At 40.8% G+C, this 20,675-nt stretch overlaps 1 protein-coding gene across 1 annotated transcript; it reads left to right on the plus strand.

Moving 5' to 3' along the window:
• Positions 1-15: 15 nt before the first annotated feature.
• Positions 16-20,034, plus strand: rnf19a (ring finger protein 19A, RBR E3 ubiquitin protein ligase). Its single transcript, XM_020937345.2, has 10 exons — positions 16-146; positions 6,301-7,263; positions 10,282-10,490; positions 13,246-13,390; positions 13,492-13,654; positions 15,111-15,225; positions 15,470-15,631; positions 15,716-15,926; positions 16,243-16,386; positions 16,487-20,034. Exons 2-10 carry the CDS (start codon positions 6,623-6,625, stop codon positions 17,250-17,252), a joined length of 2,556 nt encoding a protein of 851 aa, XP_020793004.2. The 5' UTR covers positions 16-146; positions 6,301-6,622; the 3' UTR covers positions 17,253-20,034.
• Positions 20,035-20,675: the final 641 nt, after the last annotated feature.

Raw genomic sequence — 20,675 nt, forward strand, 5'->3', positions numbered from 1 at the left:
GGGAAATAAGTGCTAGCAGTAGGGAACGACACTCGACACAGCACCTGGACACACTCAAACCTCACAAGAGAAAGCGGCTTTACATGCGGATGTGTTGATTTCTTCCTATTTGCTGTCGATAGAAGAGGTGTCACCAGCAACAGACGGTATGCTCTCATCATTTTGTGCTAATCTTGCTGCTAGCTGCTAACCCTCGCTGTGTTTAGTAATGGGAGCTGCCTGGGACTCCGGTTACTAAAAAGCCAGGCAGACCTTTTAACACTTCACTCGTTTCGTGACTATACTTTTGTGTAGTTATTTAGCTGTTTCATTAGTTTAATTTCAACAGTACAGCCATGTCGATCTCTATATTACTGACAATCATTCACAATCCAAGTAGTTAGCTAGTAGTAACCTTAGTAATTAGAGGCAAATGGTCACAATCTCACCGTTTTGCAATGGCAACACTTAAACGAAATTTGCCCTTAAGTGCTACCTGCTATTTAGTAATAATTACGCACCTGGACACTGTGTACTACTTTTTATAGTGATCCTGATCCGCCGATCGCCTATGGAAAAAAAACAAACAAAACAAAAAAGCAAACAATCTCTACATATTTTGGAGGTTTTTCAGTGGCAGCCGATAATCTGATTGCTGTATGTGGAACAGGCTCACACTGAAAGGGTTGAGCTCTTCTTTCTTTTTACAGTGTATGAACTCGTTTTTTGGCCAGTTGCGAAGGGAACGTACAAGAACTTGAGTCTCCAGCATTTTATGGATAGCCATTTAATATAAAATCATTCGGCATATTTTCTCGACCTGAACAGGATTTGCATATTATTCCCACGGCATTTCTGTGATTTCTGTCTGATTCTACTTTTGGGTTTTACATGTTTAACTCGTGGGTTGGTGCTATGAGAATTCGATTTTACTTTCATATTGTGTTTATTTTAAGATGATCTCCCCAGCTTCAACTTAGATTCGTTGAATGTGTGTTATCTGAAGTTTCATTTAATTACATTTATTTGCAACCATATTATCATTGGCTAAAACTTTAATGAAGAATACCACAGTAAAACTGTAGTTGAAAGGTTCACCACCTTTTACTGTATTTTCTTCAACCATAATAATACTGTTTTATTTAACTTTGCTACTGTAACTTTAGTGTGCTGTTGTCCTGTAACTTTAACCTATTTACTTTCCTTCACTTCCTGTGTCAGCCTTACAATATCTGTAATAACAAAAGTGACAGTGTGAAAGTCACCTAAAGTCATCAGGGCCTGTGTGTTTGTGTGTGAGGGCAGGTGTGTTTGTGTTTGTGTGTGGGTATTATTATAGCATGGCTTTAGGTTTATTTACAATCACAGACATTACATTCAGTAGGGCTGAACATATATAGAAAGGTATATTATTCACATTTTGATAAATGATGAGATCTTGGATGATTGGATGACAAACTTTCCCAGTGTAGAGCAGTTGAAAAATTATGAGGCCTCACAATTGGAAAACAAGCCTTGTGTAAACCTGCCACCACTCGAGTGGGCTTCCCATTAATGCTGTGAATGTTTTTTTTGTTTTTTTTTTAACTGATACAGTTAAATACAGCCACAATAAAGGACTGACAAGTAAAATGAATGCATGTTGTAGTGTACAAAATTGTTTTGCATGATTGTTTCAATTGTATCTTACGTCTTTTCAGTTGTGTTTGGTCCTCTTGTCTTCCTGTCTTACCTTGCGCAGTACATGAAATAAGACCACAACAAAGCCCTTAATGAAAATTTACAACAAGAAGTTAGGTTAGGCTCATGCAATTACAAAAAAAACAGGATTTAGTGGAAGACTTCATGGTTTTTGCAGCTGAACAGAGCATTTACCCTTCAACAGCTCCTCCATTGCCCTGACAACTTTACTGACAGCTCCTACACATTTGTTATCCATTTCTCCTCTCCTTGGTAGTAGCAGATACCTCGTTTCAATCAGCTTCTGATTTGAGAGAGAGCACGTCTCTCCAGTTCTCAGCTGAGAACAGATGCCTGGATGCTGACCTCATATCCTCCTCAGAGCTCAGAGGAGAGGGGGCTGCACACAGCGGTGTACACTGTACTCACTGTGTTTGGCTTTGGGAAAGACTCCTTTTCTTCTGTGGAGTGCTGCCTGCCTCTTGTGCATTCACAATGGTTGACTTGTTTCAAACTTACCAGGCTTGAATTCATCTACCTCTACACTTGCATTAGATGTGGAGTGTTGAAATCTTTTTAATACATTGTAAATGGTGATTAATGCTAAAAATACTATTACTTTGAAAGCCTCTTGCAATCTCAGTTCTCCAGTTGTGTTAAAATGCCTTCTATTACGCGCATATTAGAAATCCTGCTGAAGTTGGACTAGGCCAAACACGGAGTCTTCCTGGTGTTCATGTAAACATAGTGAATGATATGGCACAGAGTGCAGATGGGTAGTGATGACAGGACAGTGAGGAGTGGAAGTGCTCACAGCTGCGCCCGACCTCTCTGCATTCCTCAGCTGCCTGTTTCTGATGGAATGTGTCCCCAGTGTCCCGGACAGTGCCTCTGTCCCCCACTGTCCCCAGTGACTCTATAACTAGTCGAATGAGGGGTGTAACTTGTATTATTCTATACTTGTATTTGACCTTCTTTTGCTCTGAAGTATGGACCCTACCTGGATGACTGTAGAATTACACAGACAACACTTACAACTGAATAATTACAATTAACTTGAGACTAAAAGAAGTGGCACCACAGTCCTGTTTAATAATAACAACATAATGCATTCTGTTAAAAGACTGTTTTGTAACATGCTGATTTAAGGGATCCTGTGATACTCTGATTAAGCCTTTAAGTGAATGTAATAGGACTGTTACAGGTTGATTGATTTGGACCTAGAATGGCTCAAATTCCATTCTAGGTCTAGGTGTACTTTTATTCTTACCCAGCCCTACTGCTGATGTTTTATATCATTAAGAAGTTGCCGATACGATACATACCTCGATACATAGGCCATAATACGATACATATCTCGATACAGTGCACTTTCGGTTCGATTCCATATATTCCAAATCAATTCAATATGGTTTAATAAAAAAATAAAGGCTAAATGATGGCTGTGATACTAAAAGTCTTTGTTAAACCACTTCTTGTGCAAAGTTAATATGAAACACATCCATTTTACTCATCAAAACAGTGAATATGTCAAATGTGTTGCATAAACGAGTTTCCTTCCGCTGAACAAACAACAAAACTGTAGCACTGTAACATAATATTTTAGTAAAATATACCAAAACATATTCTTGGCGATATATCGATACAGCAGCCCATGATATCGATACTGTATCATCACATTAAACGGTACGATATATTGATATTTTGATATTTTTGCACACCCTTAATCAGCAGCTGTTATAATTGGATCTCTTAAGTTAATCGTGTTTTAAGGAAATCAGTGCAATTTTCTGTATCTACATCGGTGTCAGGAAAAGCTGCATTGGTTCACCCTAGTTTAAATGCAGTATTTCCTCCCTGAGTAAACCCGTAACCCCCTCACCTTTAGTGTTACACTTGAGCCCCATCCCCTCTACCCCCACATGGAATGGATCGTACTAATGTTCTTCCGTCAGTGAATGGACTGGGTAAAGCTGCAGTGCTGACCACAGCCGGGCTCTCCCTCTGAGCTGACCAAGGGCTTTCCTTTGGGCACTTGGACTGGAGGGCTTTAGATAAGAGAGACCAGGACAGGCGCTTCATCATTCCTCTCATGCCTCTGTGTCCAGCTCAATAGGCAAGAGGCTTAGACCTGCCATTAAAAAATCATACTGGGATGCAACAGAACACGATCTGTTATGTTTTAAGGTGGACCTACAGGATTTCAGTAAGTTAACTACAAATTGTTGCTATCAATTAACAAACTAAGGAATTTTGTAATAATTTCTTTGTTCAATAACAAACATTTATTGTGTTTTTGATCAGAACTGTATATGACAAATGTGTAGGGCTGTTTCCTCTCTCCTCTACCATTATATTTTTTCCCTCAAATCCATAATACATTATTGCTACATCAATATATCAATATCTTCTATTGGTCCTTGAGCGTTAAAAATAAACCTGTGGCTATGGTATATTGAGTACCACTTCAGTACAACTATTTGGCCTTATATCCAATGGTCTACACTGCCCATAGCTATAACAGTTGCTAAAGCATTCCTAAACCCTTGTATTTAGCCAGTATCTGTTACCGCTGCGTTATCAGCTGATGTACGTTCAGTGGTCAGAGCGTTCAGTGTCTGTGTGTCAAGATTGTCCAAGGTCTTAAGTAGAGCCCGACCGATATGGATTTTGTTGTGGCCGATATGAAACCGATATTATGGGTAGTTGGAGCTGCCGATAGCCGATATAATCACCGATATATTTAGTGATGTAAAAATTCACTGTAAATCTTGAATTGATTAAAAAACTTAGGTTTGGCTCTAGTGTATTCTAAATTGGGTTTATTTAGGCAACATTTATTGTTATTTTGAACTCTTTACATCATATTTACATACAGTAGATTGGCCTAATGGCATTTTTGCATCACATTCTAGCTACTAGTGATGGGTATTCCAGTTTTTTATTTTTTTTTTGGAGAACCGGCTCTTTTGGCTCGGCTCATTAAAGCAGCTGGCTCTTTCGGCTCCCAAGCGACTCTTGAGATTGTTTTGTTGCAAGCAGGACTAAACCAGAACTGAACCAGGACTGAGTGTCGGGACTCGGTTTCTATCTCTCTCCTGCACTCGAGCCCAAGATTAGTCCTTTATCCTATGCACACGCAGATTTCTGCAAGTTTCGTTTTCAGCCGCTGCTGCTGTCAAACTACGGGTCTACATGTGGCATGAAGAGAAAAAGTGAGAAAAAGGGAAAACACGGCTCCCAATAAGAAGCAGGCTCCCGTTGCTTCGATCGCGACCGACCCATAACTCCTAGCTAGTAAACTATCGCTATTAGCCTTTAGCCGTAAATGCTGCGCACCGCGGTAGTTAATTATATGCATAAGTGTGGATCATTCACACGTCTATTCACAGCTCATTTACATATCAATGCAGGTCCAGTAACAAATATACAGCCAATGTAGTCACTTTACAATAGACCAATAGAAAACAGCCTGTTTATGTGCGGGAGCTACAGCAGCTAACCGCTAACAAAACCTAAACTAGCTTCAAAGTCGATGTATTTCCAACACTCAGCGCTCACACAGGCTCCTCCTCACATCACAAGTCTGCACTAATAAATGTCCTTTTAATCCAGACTCAAACCAATAGTCCGAAAAAGAATATAATCTCAATGTTGCGCACGGCTGCGGGTGTAAACAAACACACGCGAGTGAAGTGACGTCACTCTGGTGGTGTGTTCAGGGACAGTAAGGACACAGACAAATTACACCGCAGATAAATACTGATGCGGAGCCACATATTAGGACATTTATCTGTCTGTAAATTGGATTAAATGAACATAATGTAGAGAGTCTAAGCTTTATAACGAGGTATAACATGCCCACGTGAAATATCGGCCCATATCAGCAAGCATATCGGCCGATAGCCGATATGTCTCCAGGTGCCCATATTGGTCGATAATATCGGCCAGCCGATATATCGGTCGGGCTCCAGTCTTAAGTCTATGTCCTCTTACAAATGATCACAAGTGATGTAAGTCTACAGCTATACAACCACGGGCTTTGTATGGATAAATGTGATCTAATAACTAATTCATTGATGTTTATAATTTAGTTAGAGTGGACACATGCTGTTAAGTTATAAAACATGTACTGATGATTAAAGCCGTTAACATGTGCAACAGTGTGTGGTGTGTGCAATAAAATAATAAAAGTCTGTTCCAGTTTTGCGTCATCCTGGTAAACTCGTTAAGTCCTTTCAGAAACTGAAACAATTCATCACTGACTCTTACATGTTAGACCATAATTTCGTTTTTACAGCTTTGAAAGATGGAAGTTCCCTAAACCGTTTTCTGGTAAAATTGCAATTATAAAATATTGCATTGATACACATTGAATGTACAACCATTCCTTGTCAGCATTTTGATCTGGCCTTTCAGGACATGGCTGTGTCTGTGGGGCATGTTCTGTACAAGTAATAGTGCTCTGCCAGTGAACAGATGTGGTGGTGTGGACAAACAATTCAATATTTATATTGAATCGACAAAGGGATATGGCTCCTTTCTCTGGCTTAAAACTGACAGTTCTGATTTTTGAGTGAAATGTAATTGGTCTAATCAAATGTAATTGACCTGTGTATTTGTCTTGTGTTTTTCCTTCAGGTTCTGTTGCCCCACTTTCGGCCCGGCTAACCCCTGCCCCTCCGCCAAAATCCGTCTCTTGGATGTGACCACGCGGCTGATCAGGAGAAGCCATCATGTCCTAAACGCAGATGGGCCGCCGGGAGCCCTGTCTCCCCATGCCGGCCCCACCCCCTCCTCCCCCATTCACCACCTCACCTCCTCACCTGGACCTATACCCCTGCCCGACCTGTCCACACATGCCCGGGATCGGCTGCCCGGTCAGGGCTCCCCTCTGTCCCACCCCTCCCCTCTATCCTCCACGGAGACCAGCCTCCACAAGCACCCAGTGCTGGGGGCAGGCATGGGCTCTGACCGGGACATCCAGTCAGCCGCCTCCTCTATTTCACTGCCGTCTGTCAAGAAAGGTCCCAAGAAGAGACGCCTCTCACTGGCTGCTCTTTTCAGACGCAGAGGGAGGGAGTCCAAGTCGGCACAGCACCGGACCAGAGAGCTCCAGCATGGGGCGGGAACGCTCGGGCCGGTGGAGGGGATCGCCAGCATCGAAAGCATTCACTCCGAAATGTGTAACGATAAAAACTCGGCCTTGTTCAGTGTGGCTGGCTCTGCTGTTGCCGCCTCCACCTCTTCTGCATCAGGGCCCTCCTCCACCTGCTCCTCGGCCTCCAAAGCTGCGGGTGGGACAGGGGCGGAGCTTCTGGAGTGCCCCCTGTGCCTCCTGCGTCACTCGCGTGACTGCTTCCCTGATATCATGACCTGCCACCACCGGTCATGCATGGACTGTCTCCGGCAGTACCTGCGCATAGAGATCTCTGAGTCCCGTGTGAACATCAGCTGCCCTGAGTGCTCCGAACGCTTCAACCCCCACGACATCCGCATGATCCTGGGGGACAGGGCCCTGATGGAGAAGTACGAAGAGTTCATGCTGCGCAGGTGGCTGGTGGCTGACCCTGACTGCAGGTGGTGCCCTGCCCCAGACTGCGGGTAAGAAATACTTGGCTACTTTTTATCTCAAGATATTTAAATATTGTTTCTATAAAACTATAAGACGACATGCAGCCACACTGTGCAATGTTTGTTTGAGCAATAATGTCAATATCATAGCTATGCCAGTTAGCTCCCCAAGCTACAATAAATGTGTCTTGTCTGGGGCTCTTGTGGTGATACTTTGACAATGCGCTTGTGTTTATGATTTGTCATGTGTTTGATGGAGTTTGCATGACAGGCATGATATCTGTTGCCGCTCATCTTTTGTAATACGACGTCATCTATTTCATACTATACATCTGCAAAGGGAATAATTTAATTTCAGTCTCTGGTGGTTATCTGTGATGCATAGAACTGTAGTTACACCCATAATACTCAACACTAAAGGGCTTCTCTCCAGCAACAGTAGCTGAAGTCTTATAACATTGACTGTGACACTTTTCTGTTTTCTTTTACTTGTTTCCAATGCATTATGTTAATTTGCAAAAAGCAATATAAAGCTATTAAGATATTTTGTATATGTATGTGTTAAAAAGCCATCTAAATATCCTTGGCTATACATTGTATCCATTGTGATCAATAGCATAGGAAAAGCTACAACTTTCATTAGATCTTTATTTGTATTTTCAGGTTCGATACAATAATGTGAACCTTCTGAATAATTTTCACACACATAAGCTGTTCATAGGTAAAATGTCCTCGTCTCTCCCCCTTCCTAACCATTTCCTTTTCTTCCAGGAATTGTTTGACATGAGGGGCTTGTAAATGCTCCTCCACCCTCTTGCTTTCTGGAAGGGGCTGTGCTGTGTGTGGTTCTTAGTCCATAGTAACCTTGAATAGTTGGTCAGTTGGTGTTGTGTGTTCAATGGGACGTCCTGTTCTGTATCCTTGACCGCAATAGTCGCAAAAGCACTGTGTCAACTAGACATGCTGGAATGCCATTGTGTTTTCTTTGGATTTTGGAAAGTCCGTTTTAGTTACTTTCTCTCCGAGGAGGACATTCGTAATAGTGTGATTTGACGTCATAGCAGGTCTTTTATTGGGCATCAGTTTAAGATAAAAATGCAGCAATATCCAGAGTGATCATGAAATGCTATTAATGCTTTTGTTCTAATACCTACATTGAGGTAAATTCTAAAGTCCATTATTGCCTAGTTAATACTTCCTGATTCAGATCTCTCTTAACTTCTTAAAAGGGTAGTTTGTTGACTTAAATGTGCCCTCTCTGATGGAGGATCACCTGCTTGTCTCCATGGAGAGGTCACTCCTTCGCAAGTCCTTTGTCACATCTCTCCCTGCTGTAAGCTGATCCAGTGCAAAGGAAGTCTCCCGGCTGTGTGCGCACTCTGATTGAAATGTAACCAACTGGTTTGTCACAGAGGGACAGCTCGGGTCCTGTTTCAGCCCCAAACACGTCACTGGCCCCTGGGTTTCCCTCAGGAGCCACTGCACAGCTGCTGTCCTTTTTTGTCATAATGCTGGTTACTTTTTTCAGTACACTTTTGAAATGAATTTAGCAAGCATCCTGGTTGTCAAATCTGGTTCGCTGTCACGCTTCAGGGTGGTTGTGTGTTGTGTAAACAAACCCAGGAGAACATGGGGTTTAGAAATGTCAGACTGAGCGACTGGGCAACTTTTATGACTGCAGCTGTAAAATGTTGTAAAGCAAGGAAAGGCATGCCACCTACCATGTAGACTACTACTAATAATAAAAAATAATAATAATACATAATAATAAAATGTTAACCAGATGATACTTACCCTAACCCCTAATAAACATCTTAATTGTGTTGTGCGATTTGTGGCAAAATCCTACAAGGTTATCAGTTAGTAGTTGGTTCTACAGTTCTTTTGCTTTTTTGCTCCTTCTGTATTTTAAATTGTCACTAATGCCTGCTTGATTCTGAACAAAACCATCATTATTTAATTATCGATTTTTAGAGGAAGTTATAGAGGCAGCACATTGTAATATTAGTACCTTAATTTGATTTCTATGTTACCCATACCCAGCTGCTGCATTTGATGAAACATTTGATTAAACTAATTATATAATAAATGTCTTGATACACTAAATCCAGGTTGAATAAAATACTAGATATAGCGCTGATGACTTCACAGTAAAGTTATTTGGTCCACAGATAAACAACAGGACATGAGTGTGGCCTTCACTGGTGTTATGGCTGACTGCAGCACAGAGAATAGAGCAGTGTTATTGTGAGTGGATGCCTTTGTCACACTGGTGCAGAGGCCCATAGAGCAGTACAGAGCTGCCTCACATCAAACTGCCCCGTCTGTCACCAGGAATCGCCAGTACAGCTTTGTTTACAACTACTGCTATTAAGCCTGTCACGACAACACACGTTTTGAAGTGCTGAAGTAAATATAGACGATTAACAATAATATTGCAACCAAAATATGAAGCAGAGTTATATAAAAGTATTTTAATGTGTAAAATATTGTTAAATAACATAAACTGCAGTCAATATAGTATTTATTGTGATAGGCCTAACTGCGTTTTGTGCGTTAGTCTGAACTATTTGCGATCACCTTTTTGGTGGTTATTTAAAATGTGTTCATGCTAGAATATTGACTACTGTAGGCTTGAGCTTGAGTTTTGACCAGGAGTAAAGGGAGTGTTGTTCAGCTGATCTATAGTTGAAGAAATCCTGACAGAAGAAATATATACAAGTTAAAGGTGCACTATGTAACGTTTTGGTTGGAGGTCCATCACCTGCTTGATTCTATGGCTATGTCATTGCTCTGCCTGGAATCTTCCACAGTTAAAACATTAATTAAATTACAAGTGTTTTTATAGCTCAAAAATACCTTGAAAAACGGGTATTCTGACTGTGAGCGGGGTTGCCTCAACACAGATATGATCTGTAACTTAGTCTAGTGGATGGACTCTCCACCTGAAAACTTCCACAATGCACCTTTTAAATAATATGTGTTTGTTTTAGTTTTTTTCTTGACTGTACACTTAACCGTTTTGTTTTTGTTTGTTTTCTTTACCAGGTATGCAGTTATCGCCTTTGGTTGTGCCAGTTGCCCAAAGATCACATGCGGCAGAGATGGGTGTGGCACAGAGTTTTGTTACCACTGTAAACAGCTGTGGCATCCTAACCAGACGTGTGACGCAGCCCGACAGCAGAGGGCTCAGAGCCTTCGCCTCCGCACGGTTCGCTCCTCCTCCCTCAGCTACAGCCAGGAGAGCGGGGCGGCAGGTGCGTCTGATCTCTTCTGTATGGGGACAATACGTGTGTGATGCATGGTGGAAGTGGTGATGGAAGTGGCTATGCAAGCACTTAGCTAACAGAAGATATGAATTGCTGTCAGAAACAATGTAGACAATGAACACATCAAAGAGGCCACTCATGTTGGATGTGGAGATGAAGTCAGAGGGGTCCTACTAAAAATGTATGGAGGAGGGATAGAATTTTAGGGAGTACAAGGGTTCAGAGGTTAGTGCTGTCAGTCAAGAGGCCTAGAGGAAGACCAAAGACATTTAGTTAATTGTGATAAAGCATGAAGTTTATTATATAAATATAAATATATATATAAATATAAATATATATATATATATATTAGGGGTGTCAAATTATCGCGTTAATTGCGATTAATTAATTACAGTCATATTTAGCGCGTTATGTTTTTTAATCGCGTTAATCTCATTTTTAATCTCTAACTTTAGTGTTTCTGTATGTGAGTTTCTTTATTATAAAACCTGTTTTTATGTGTTGTTGGGACAACAACACACACACACACAAAACACATTTATAAATTTTTTTATTTCGGTAATTCCACTCATTGCCGGAAAGCCACACAAAACACGCGCAGTAACAGCGATGTAAACGTCATGTTAACGTTGGCGGCATCAGTCGCACAATGGACGAGGTCGAAGAGCCAGTAGAACAGAGTCAGCAGCGCACAGGTAAAAAAACATTCGTGTCTTGGAAATTATTCTCCCGACGTGAAATATAAAAGAAAATAACAAATATAATATCGCCTGAAAACAACCTGCATAGGCTCATGATCTCTGCACTACTGTCCTATAGTGACCTGCCACATGAGGGGACACGCAAACACACACACAAACACAAACACACACCATCATCGTCATTAACCCGAGAACGCGCGGACCACGTTTCCTTCCGTAGACACTGCGCGGACATCGCTGTCCTCCCGTGAGCCGCGTGTGGATCGTGTTTTCTCGCGTACGCGGCGTAAACCGCGCTTCCTCCTGTGCGTCTCTAAACCAGAACTAACACCAAGACTAAAACCGGGACTAACCCAATCCAGGACTAAATCAGGACTAAACCAGAACTAAAACCAGAACTAAAACCAGAACTAAAACCAGAACTAAAACCAGAACTAAAACCAGGTCTAAACCAGGTCTAAACCAGGTCTAAACCAGGACTAAACCAGGACTAAACCAGGACTAAACCAGGACTAAACCAGGACTAAACCAGTCTAAACCAGGTCTAAACCAGGTCTAAACCAGGTCTAAACCAGGTCTAACACCAGGTCTAACACCAGGTCTAACACCAGGTCTAACACCAGGTCTAACACCAGGACTAACACCAGGACTAACACCAGGTCTAACACCAGGACTAACACCAGGACTAACACCAGGACTAACACCAGGACTAACACCAGGACTAACACCAGGACTAACACCAGGATTAATCCATTCCAGGACTAAACTAGGACTAAACTAGGACTAAACTAGGACTAAAGTAGGTCTAAACCAGGTCTAAACCAGGACTAAAACCAGTGATCTCATATATAAAGCATTTCTCTATCAATAATATTTTTAATATGGTTAAGGAAAGACTGGACTTTTTATTGTCTTTAAGTAGACAAAAGTTATTATGTTCAGATTTCCTCGTCTTTGCTACTTTACAACAAACAGTTTGTAATTCATGGAGACTTGGGCTCAACAGCCAAATTGGAGAGATTTGTTAAACAATAAATTACTTTATAAAGTCACTTTTTTAAATCTATATTAGTCTTTTGATCTGCCACAATAATGTAATAATGAATTTAAATGAAAATACCTCAAATTGAAGGCTTTTCTCAGCAATTTTTAGGTGAGATTAAAATGAGATTAATTAGATTAATTAATTACAGATCATAATTAATTAATCTCTCAATTTTTTTAATCGCATGACAGCACTAATATATATATGTATATGTATATATAGAGAGAGAGAGAAAAGAGAAAACACGGCTCCCAATAAGGATCAGGCTCCCGTCGTTCGCTTCAAAGAGCCATTTCGTTCGCGACCGACCCATCACTAGTAAAGAAACTATCGCTATTAGCCTTTAGCCGTAAATACGTGCGCGCCGCGGTAATTAATTATATGCGCAAATGTCATAATTCACACGTCTATTCACAGCTCATTTACATATCAATGCAGGTCCAGTAGCAAATGTACGGCCAATATAGTCAATTTACAATAGGCCAATAGAAAACAGCCTGTTTATGTGCGGGAGCTACAGCAGCTAACCCAAAACAAATGACCAAAACTAGCATCAAAGTCGACATATTTCCAACACTCACCGCTCACACAGGCTCCTCCTCACATCACAAGTCTGAACTAATAAACGTCCTTTTAATCCAGACTCAAACCGATTGTCCGTAAAAAGAATATAATCTCAATGTTTGGATCTATGTCTACGCGTGTAAACAAACACACGTGAGTGACACAACTCTGTGGTGTGTTCAGGGACAGTACGGACACACACACAGACAAATGACTCCGCAGATAAATACTGATGTGGAGCCACATATTAGGACATTTATCTGTCTGTAAATTGGATTAAATGAACAGAATGTAGAGAGTCTAAGATTTTTAACGACGTATCACATGCCCACGTGAAATATCGGCCCCTATCAGCAAGCATATCGGCCGATAATATCGACCAACCGATATATCGGTCGGGCTCTAACTAATAGTTTTAAATTCATCCACTCAGCTGATGACATAAAACCATGTCCGCGCTGTGCTGCGTACATCATCAAAATGAACGACGGCAGCTGTAATCATATGACCTGTGCTGTGTGCGGCTGTGAGTTCTGCTGGCTCTGTATGAAGGAGATCTCAGACCTGCACTACTTGAGGTAAGAAACAGCCCTTGTCTTATTTTTCTTTAAATTTTAGATGTGCTGATACATTTTTTCAAATGTGCATAGTACCAGTATGTGTGTCCTCTCCTCCCCAGTCCTTCAGGTTGTACTTTCTGGGGGAAGAAGCCTTGGAGCAGAAAGAAGAAGATCCTATGGCAGCTGGGGACATTAGTGGGTGCTCCGGTTGGCATCGCGCTCATCGCTGGTATCGCCATCCCTGCCATGATCATCGGGATCCCGGTGTATGTGGGGAGGAAGGTAAGACTCTTGGTTAGCTTAACCTTCACCTGTTAATGATAATAGTCTGGTCCTTGCCCATGGACACAACAACCGTTGTTTATGCAGGGTTTTTGATCTTTAGGTTTAGGTTTGATGGACCAGCATTCCAACCATTGCCTCTGCAAACATAACGTGATTCATTCCCCATCTGATCCATCATTACCACTTCCTGTAGTCACTGTTTTGTTTTTTTTGTTTTTTTCAATTTTATGCTGTAGAAATCTAACAAAAAAAAATCACTTTACAGTTTTGTGCATTATTCATTCATTCCATACTCTATGGTGGTAATCTACTATAGTAGCCCCAACTGCCGGAATCGAGGCTGCCAATCTCCAACACCGCTTATGCACAAACCACATTCATCCTAGGCAATATGTGTGAAATGTCTTTCCTAAAGACACAACAACAGTTTTGCCACTGTGTCACCTGATATTGCCAGCGCTCTCCCATCCAAGTACTAACCACCCCGGCCTTGCTTAGCTTCTGAAGAGATCAGACTTTGACAAGGAGGTTTTTTCTCTCTTCTGCAGTGCTCTTAAATATAGCTTGTGTTCGTTGGTCTTTGCTGTTAATGTAACTTAACTACTTCACACAAATTAATCAGTCTAACATGACACATAACAGAAGCCAGAGTGTTTTAATTTGAATGCTAATTTCTAAATAAAAAAAACAGACATGGGCTTGTCTTGTCCCAAAATTGAAGTAATTTTTTTTGTCAACATGGGCCAAGAATTGATAACCACTTTAGTTTCATTTCTCTGTATCTGTTCATTTATCAGCAGAGCAGGTCTGTTCAACACAAGCATGAAAGCAATGGACTGAAAGTATTTGAGTTTTGCAGAAATCCCCAGATGAAAGAGCCAAAAATGTGGAGCCTGCTCCGCCTTCGTCTCAGGGAAAAACTCCTTTAGTGTAGTGTGATCTTATGTCACTCCTGAAGCATCTGAGAGTGAATCACAACCAATATTGACCTGGCATGTACAGCACTACTGCAGCCTTGGTTAATTAAAAACATGACTGTGTTGAAATTTATTTATTCAAATATTTTATGCAATTGTGGTGCATATTCTAATCTCAATACTGTGCTATAGTTATCTAAATACAATCATGAACCTTACCTTTCATTTTGCCTTTGAAGATTGCTACAAAGTAATATTCTGCAAGATGTTAGAGTAAAACATACATAATTTTACAATCACTGACGACTCCTAAAACATGCATATTAATGTGACTTGTTCAAACTAGTGTCTAGGTACCAGTTTAGCATGCTTCAAGGCTGGATAATAAAATAGCTCAATTAACTTGGTGTGTGATCCAGGTTATAACTCTACTAGGTCTCCCGTAAAATGTAGTTGTTATATTTTTGTGTAACGTATGGAATCAAAACTAAACTAAGCATTGTGTACTGACTTTAATGTGTGTATTTGTTCTTCAGATTCATAACCGCTATGAAGGTAAAGACATGTCCAATCACAAGAGGAACTTGGTGATTGCTGGAGGAGTGACGCTCTCTGTCATCGTGTCTCCTGTCGTTGCCGCAGTAACAGTCGGTCAGTCTATCCTCGTTTTCTAGTTTTCTTACCCAATGTTTAGTTTTGCTTAGATTTCCAGGATTTAATTTCAACCCTGAAGCTTATGTTATGTAAATGGTAATGAGATTTGTTGCACAGTTACATAAAGATGGGAAAGTTTACAAAGATTTCAGATGTTTGCTTTTGTAAACCATAGCAGATTGGCCTTTCACTGATCTGTTGAAGTCTTGGTTTTGCTCACTTCCTGCCTCTAACCCCTCAGGGATTGGGGTTCCCATAATGCTGGCGTATGTGTACGGAGTGGTGCCCATCTCTCTGTGCCGCAGTGGAGGATGTGGCGTTTCAGCTGGAAACGGGAAAGGAGTTCGGATAGAGTTTGACGACGAGAATGATCTGAACATCGGCAGTGGAACGGCAGTCACTGGTGAGTGTCAGACTCGGGAACTGTTTATAATGGAGAGTTGGAGCCTGTATTAGTGGTCACACTTATTTGGTGTTCTTTTTACAGATACAACTTCAGTGGCCGACACCCGGAACAACCCCAGTATTGGGGAGGGCAGTGTGGGCGGCCTCACGGGCAGCCTCAGTGCCAGCGGGAGCCACATGGATCGACTCGGGGCCAGAGACAACCTGAGTGAGAGCGCCTCCACCACAGCTCTGGCAGGGGCCAGTATCACGGGCAGTCTGTGTGGCAGCGCCATGGTCAGCTACATCAACAGGTACAGCATTATGTCAGGGCAGCACAAGGGGTCGTCCTCTGCCATGTAGCAGACTGAAATCTGCATATTGTTATGGTTGGTCCCGAATGCCCTTACACACTGCTTGGGCTTGTATCTGTGAGGTCTGTGAGAAGTATATATAGAGAATAGGTCTTAGTGTCAATTTAATCTCAAGCAAGGCAAACTTTCACTGTGTAAATTATGCAGGAAAGCAGTTAAAGCAATGTATTACAATAACTAGTTTAGGTATTAATCCTGGACAGCCATACATCCCTGTGAGACTCTGTTCATGTTTTTGCTGTTCCTCTGTGTCCAGGTTGGAGGTGCAGGCTGATGTGCAGAAGGAACGCTGCAGTTTAAGTGGAGAGTCCGGGACAGTCAGTCTGGGCACAATCAGTGACAATGCTAGCACCAAAGCAATGGCTGGATCCATTCTTAACGCCTACATGCCCCTCGACAGGTCTGCCGCCTTATAACATGTTGTTTTGTGTATGTTTTTCTATTTTATTTTGCATTATTGTAGAAGTTATTAAGTGCAATACCGATTCTCTTTCCTGCAGAGATGGTAACAGTATGGAGGTGCAGGTGGATATTGAATCAAAGCCTGGTAAACTGCGTCACCACAGCGGCAGCAGTAGTGTAGACGACAGTGGCCATGTGGGGCGCTGTGGCTGGACCTGTCCCGCGTCCGGCTGCTCTGAGGGGAAAAGTACCTCCAAATGGGCCAAAGACGCCTCCTGCTCCAATTCCAGTGGCAAGAAGAGCAAAGGCAAACTGCGCAAGAAAGGAGGCGGCACCAAGATCAATGAGAGCCGCGAGGACATGGACGCACAGCTGCTGGAACAGCGCAGCACCAACTCCTCAGAGTTTGATTCTCCCTCTCTCAGCGGGAGTCTGCCTTCTGTGGCCGACTCCCACTCCAGCCACTTCTCTGAGTTTAGCGGCTCTGATCTGGAGAGCATGAAGACGTCCTGTAGCCATGGCTCTGGAGGTGTAGGAGGGGACTTCCACACCCGCTTTGCCACCGTCAGCCCTTTACCAGAGGTAGAGAATGATCGCCTGGAGAGCTGCCCTGGAGCTGCCTCTGCTGTCCCAGGACTGGGGGCTTTTGTGACTCCTCATTCCCCCTCCTCCACCTCATCGTCTGGACATGGGGCTGAGCTGCCCCCCTTGTGCTTCATCACAGAGGAGAATGTAAACCTGGTGTGTCCCGCAGAATTAGACTCTCAATGTAACAATGGAGACGTGTTGAAAGAAGCAAATAACAACCACCAAGAACAGCCTCAAAGTCAGCCTAAAATCTCCTGCATACAGACAGACATCTAGCATTGCGATACCTTAAGTGCTGCACTCTTTCTACTGCGTTCAAACCTTTTTGCCACTAATCTCCAAGAGTCATTGCTTACCGTTTACTTTTGGTGTACTTTAGTCTACCCTGGCGAGCCATACACATCGACATTATTATTAGGTAACTGAGTCTGGTAGGTCTCCACTTATGAAGAATTTCTATCCCTAAAGGAAAGGGAGTTGTGCATTTTGTGTTCTGATTGGTAGTATGTTTTCGGTTCTGAAATTGTTCTTTTATGCCAACTCTGTAAAGGCCACCAACTGAAACAAATCCTTTCACTTTTAGAAATATAATGTAGTTATGCCTCACACAGCACATAAAAATGCAATACTCATTTTTAAGTTAAGATTTTTATTATCAAAATCATTTGTGCTGTGTTCATAATCAGCAATTAGTTCATTATCCTAGAAAACATCTTGGAAAGAACTATACATTGTTTTTATTATGCCAGTCCAGAGGCAGATTATTGCACAAATCCCCGCACTACCAGTTGTAATCTGATTAATCTGATCTGTGTTGCCCTGTGTACACTAATTCTTTGAATTAAAAAAAAACTAAAACATTGAAATCACAGGCAAGTACATATGAAGGTAGTATCTGTAACCAACTTTTTGCCCTTGATGTGAAATGTGAAATGGCAACCCTGTGTTTTGTCTCTTTTTAGTTTAGAGTTAAAAGAAAACCACTGTGCCACTTTTGCTTGAACGATGTGGGCTCTTAATGCAGATGCAACACCACAAAGGAAGTCGTGTTTCTTGAATGGGACCAGGCAATGTGACTGTACTCACCTTTTCAGCTTTTTTTCCTCTTGGACATTATTAACAGATAAGCTTTTGTGTCTTGTCTATTTATTTTATTTTACTTCTAAATTAAATAATTTCTCATTTACATTAAAGACTTGGGCTCGGCATCAAATCATCAATTATTTTGAATTTTGAGCTTGTATGACATACCTTATTCCTGCAATAGATGGCTGATACATGTCTTTTTTGGAGACTAGTGCTCTGTTGCTGTTACTTATTAAAGTGTGTATTTTATTTAAATTATTTTCAGTCTAATTTAACCCACTGAGGAATTATTAAATGTGGTATTTAGTTTTATTACAGTAGCGGGATTAAAATGTAACCTAAAAATCTCTTAAGTATTGCTGAATTGTATCTTTTTTATTTGGTCAGTAAAATCAGATTGACCATTTTTTCAGTACTTAAAATGCTGATTAAACTTGTGGTCAAATAGTCTTTTTACAAAATCCAAAATGTTCTTAAAAGGTAGATTTATGTTGAAAGTGTTTTGTAAACTCCAAGTATTTCTTGGCTTAAAGCTTTTGATCTCATCTAATGCAGGTAGAATGGCTGAATAAATATTTGTGCACATTTTCAATCTGTAGCTATAAAAGGCCAAGATGACATCCTCTGTGTATCATGTTCAACTGATGCTGAGCCCAGTCTGTTGTTTTTGTTCTGTTGAAGGCTTGTATATTTACTCTGGTTGATATGGTCTCTGGAAGGCCATAGTTTAAAAGGCAATGCTAACTAATACTGTACAGCGGGGTTGGTTTATTTCCTGAACTGGTTCGGTCTGGTTTAAGGTTTTGCAAGTTTTGATATTGTTGTCAAACTTATTGTGCCTTCTGCCTTATTTTCTTTTACGTTTCCATTGTGTCTTTGCAGCAGTGTCCTTTACGAGGTCTCGTTTGTGTCTAAGCGATGGTAGACTACACACTTTGTTCACAATGGCCTACCAAAGACACCACTCAGGCTTAAAATCTTTCTATCAACGCAAAATATTGTTTTCCCTTGACACCACAGGGACAAGAGCTGCAAGAAGTAGCCTGTAGGCACATGCACTGTTAATGTAATTCTCCATGTATTTAAGTTCTACATGTTTTTTCTATTGGTCCTGTCAGTTGGTGCCGAATGGTGCTGCTGAGTAGGCTTGAACCTTATAAAGTCATAGTATTTTGTAAAAGTTGGTCATATTCGGTAATAGAGGGCTTGTTTATGCTCACACATCTTGTGAATATAGTTTGGATTAGCAGATTGGAGCAAGTTGAGTTGTGTATTGTATTAAATTATTATAAATGTACTTTTACTACTTCTAACTCTAGTATTACTGTGGTATGGTACATTGTTAGTATAAGTATATATGACACAATCCTGGTGTACTCTACCTTTGACTAGAAAGAACTGCTACCACTACCACTACTACTACTACTACTACTACTACAACTACTACTACTACTACTAAGGCTCATTTAAGTGGATTAATATGGATATAAGAGGAAAGAAGTAATTTTCAAAATCCAAGGAGTGTCTGGTGAGTCTCTTGCCTTTGCACCTCTCTGTAACTAGTATAATCTACTTTGGAATAAAACGAGCTCTCCAAATTTGTTTTAATGACCCACTTTTACAAAATACTTCTTAATTTTGAGCGTTAGCCTGAGTGCCCAGTGATTGCCTTATCCTGTCACTGAGCTTGCATGGGTGAAACTCTGATCTAGTTCTGTTAAGCTTGAATGGCATTTGACCCAAGTCTGTTCACAGCAAAATATTGTTATTCTAGGTTTTGGTTGAGCAGTGACTGCTTATTCCTTTTGTTTATGTTTCTTCAAATTCACAGTAAGCCCTCATTTTGAAAACACTAGTGCCAGTTTTAATTTGGAATTGGTGCATAATGGCATAAGGTATTTGTACATTTGTTTGGTAATTTTGCTTTATTATATGCGTGTAAATGCATATCAAAATTAAAAAAACAAAAAAAAAAAAAAAAACTATCCAGTGTGGTGTGTTGATGCTTTCATTTCTTACTGTCTTCAGTCAGTATTTGTAGATTGTGTATTATAGACCTTCTCATCAAACCCAAATGTAACACGTACTATGATTGTACTGTGACAGCACCAATTCTTCCTTCTTATATTTCGATAGCTTTACCTGTAACATATGTGACAAACATAACTTGGGTGGATTTAGATGAAAAAGATCAATTTTAGTAACGTAATAAACACACTTATTGAAACAGTACCACAGTATACAAAATTTTAAATTATTTGATTTTATTAATTTAGCCCTCTGTGAACATATTTACATCTAATAATGTGAATAACCAATGAAATAAACATTTCTTTTTTGTCATAAGTAGTTATTCCCAACACTATTTCACAAACAGTACATTCAAGAAAATCTGACAAATATGTGAAATAATTTCAATATGACATTTTTAAAATCAATTCAAATTTAAATACGGTATTGTGGATAAAAGCTATGGTACGACATAAATAGTTCTCTGCGCAAAGGTCCAAAGTCTAACCCAAGGCACACATCTCACAACACTGCTGGTTTCAAAGAGGACACGACTGAATGCAACAGATATTTCCTTTCAGAATAAAATAACCTCAACAAGTT

The sequence above is a fragment of the Boleophthalmus pectinirostris genome, unplaced genomic scaffold (genome assembly GCF_026225935.1).
Source record: "Boleophthalmus pectinirostris isolate CB_2022bp ecotype Guang Dong unplaced genomic scaffold, ASM2622593v1 HiC_scaffold_6, whole genome shotgun sequence".
In the NCBI taxonomy this organism is placed as follows: Eukaryota; Metazoa; Chordata; class Actinopteri; order Gobiiformes; family Gobiidae; genus Boleophthalmus; species Boleophthalmus pectinirostris.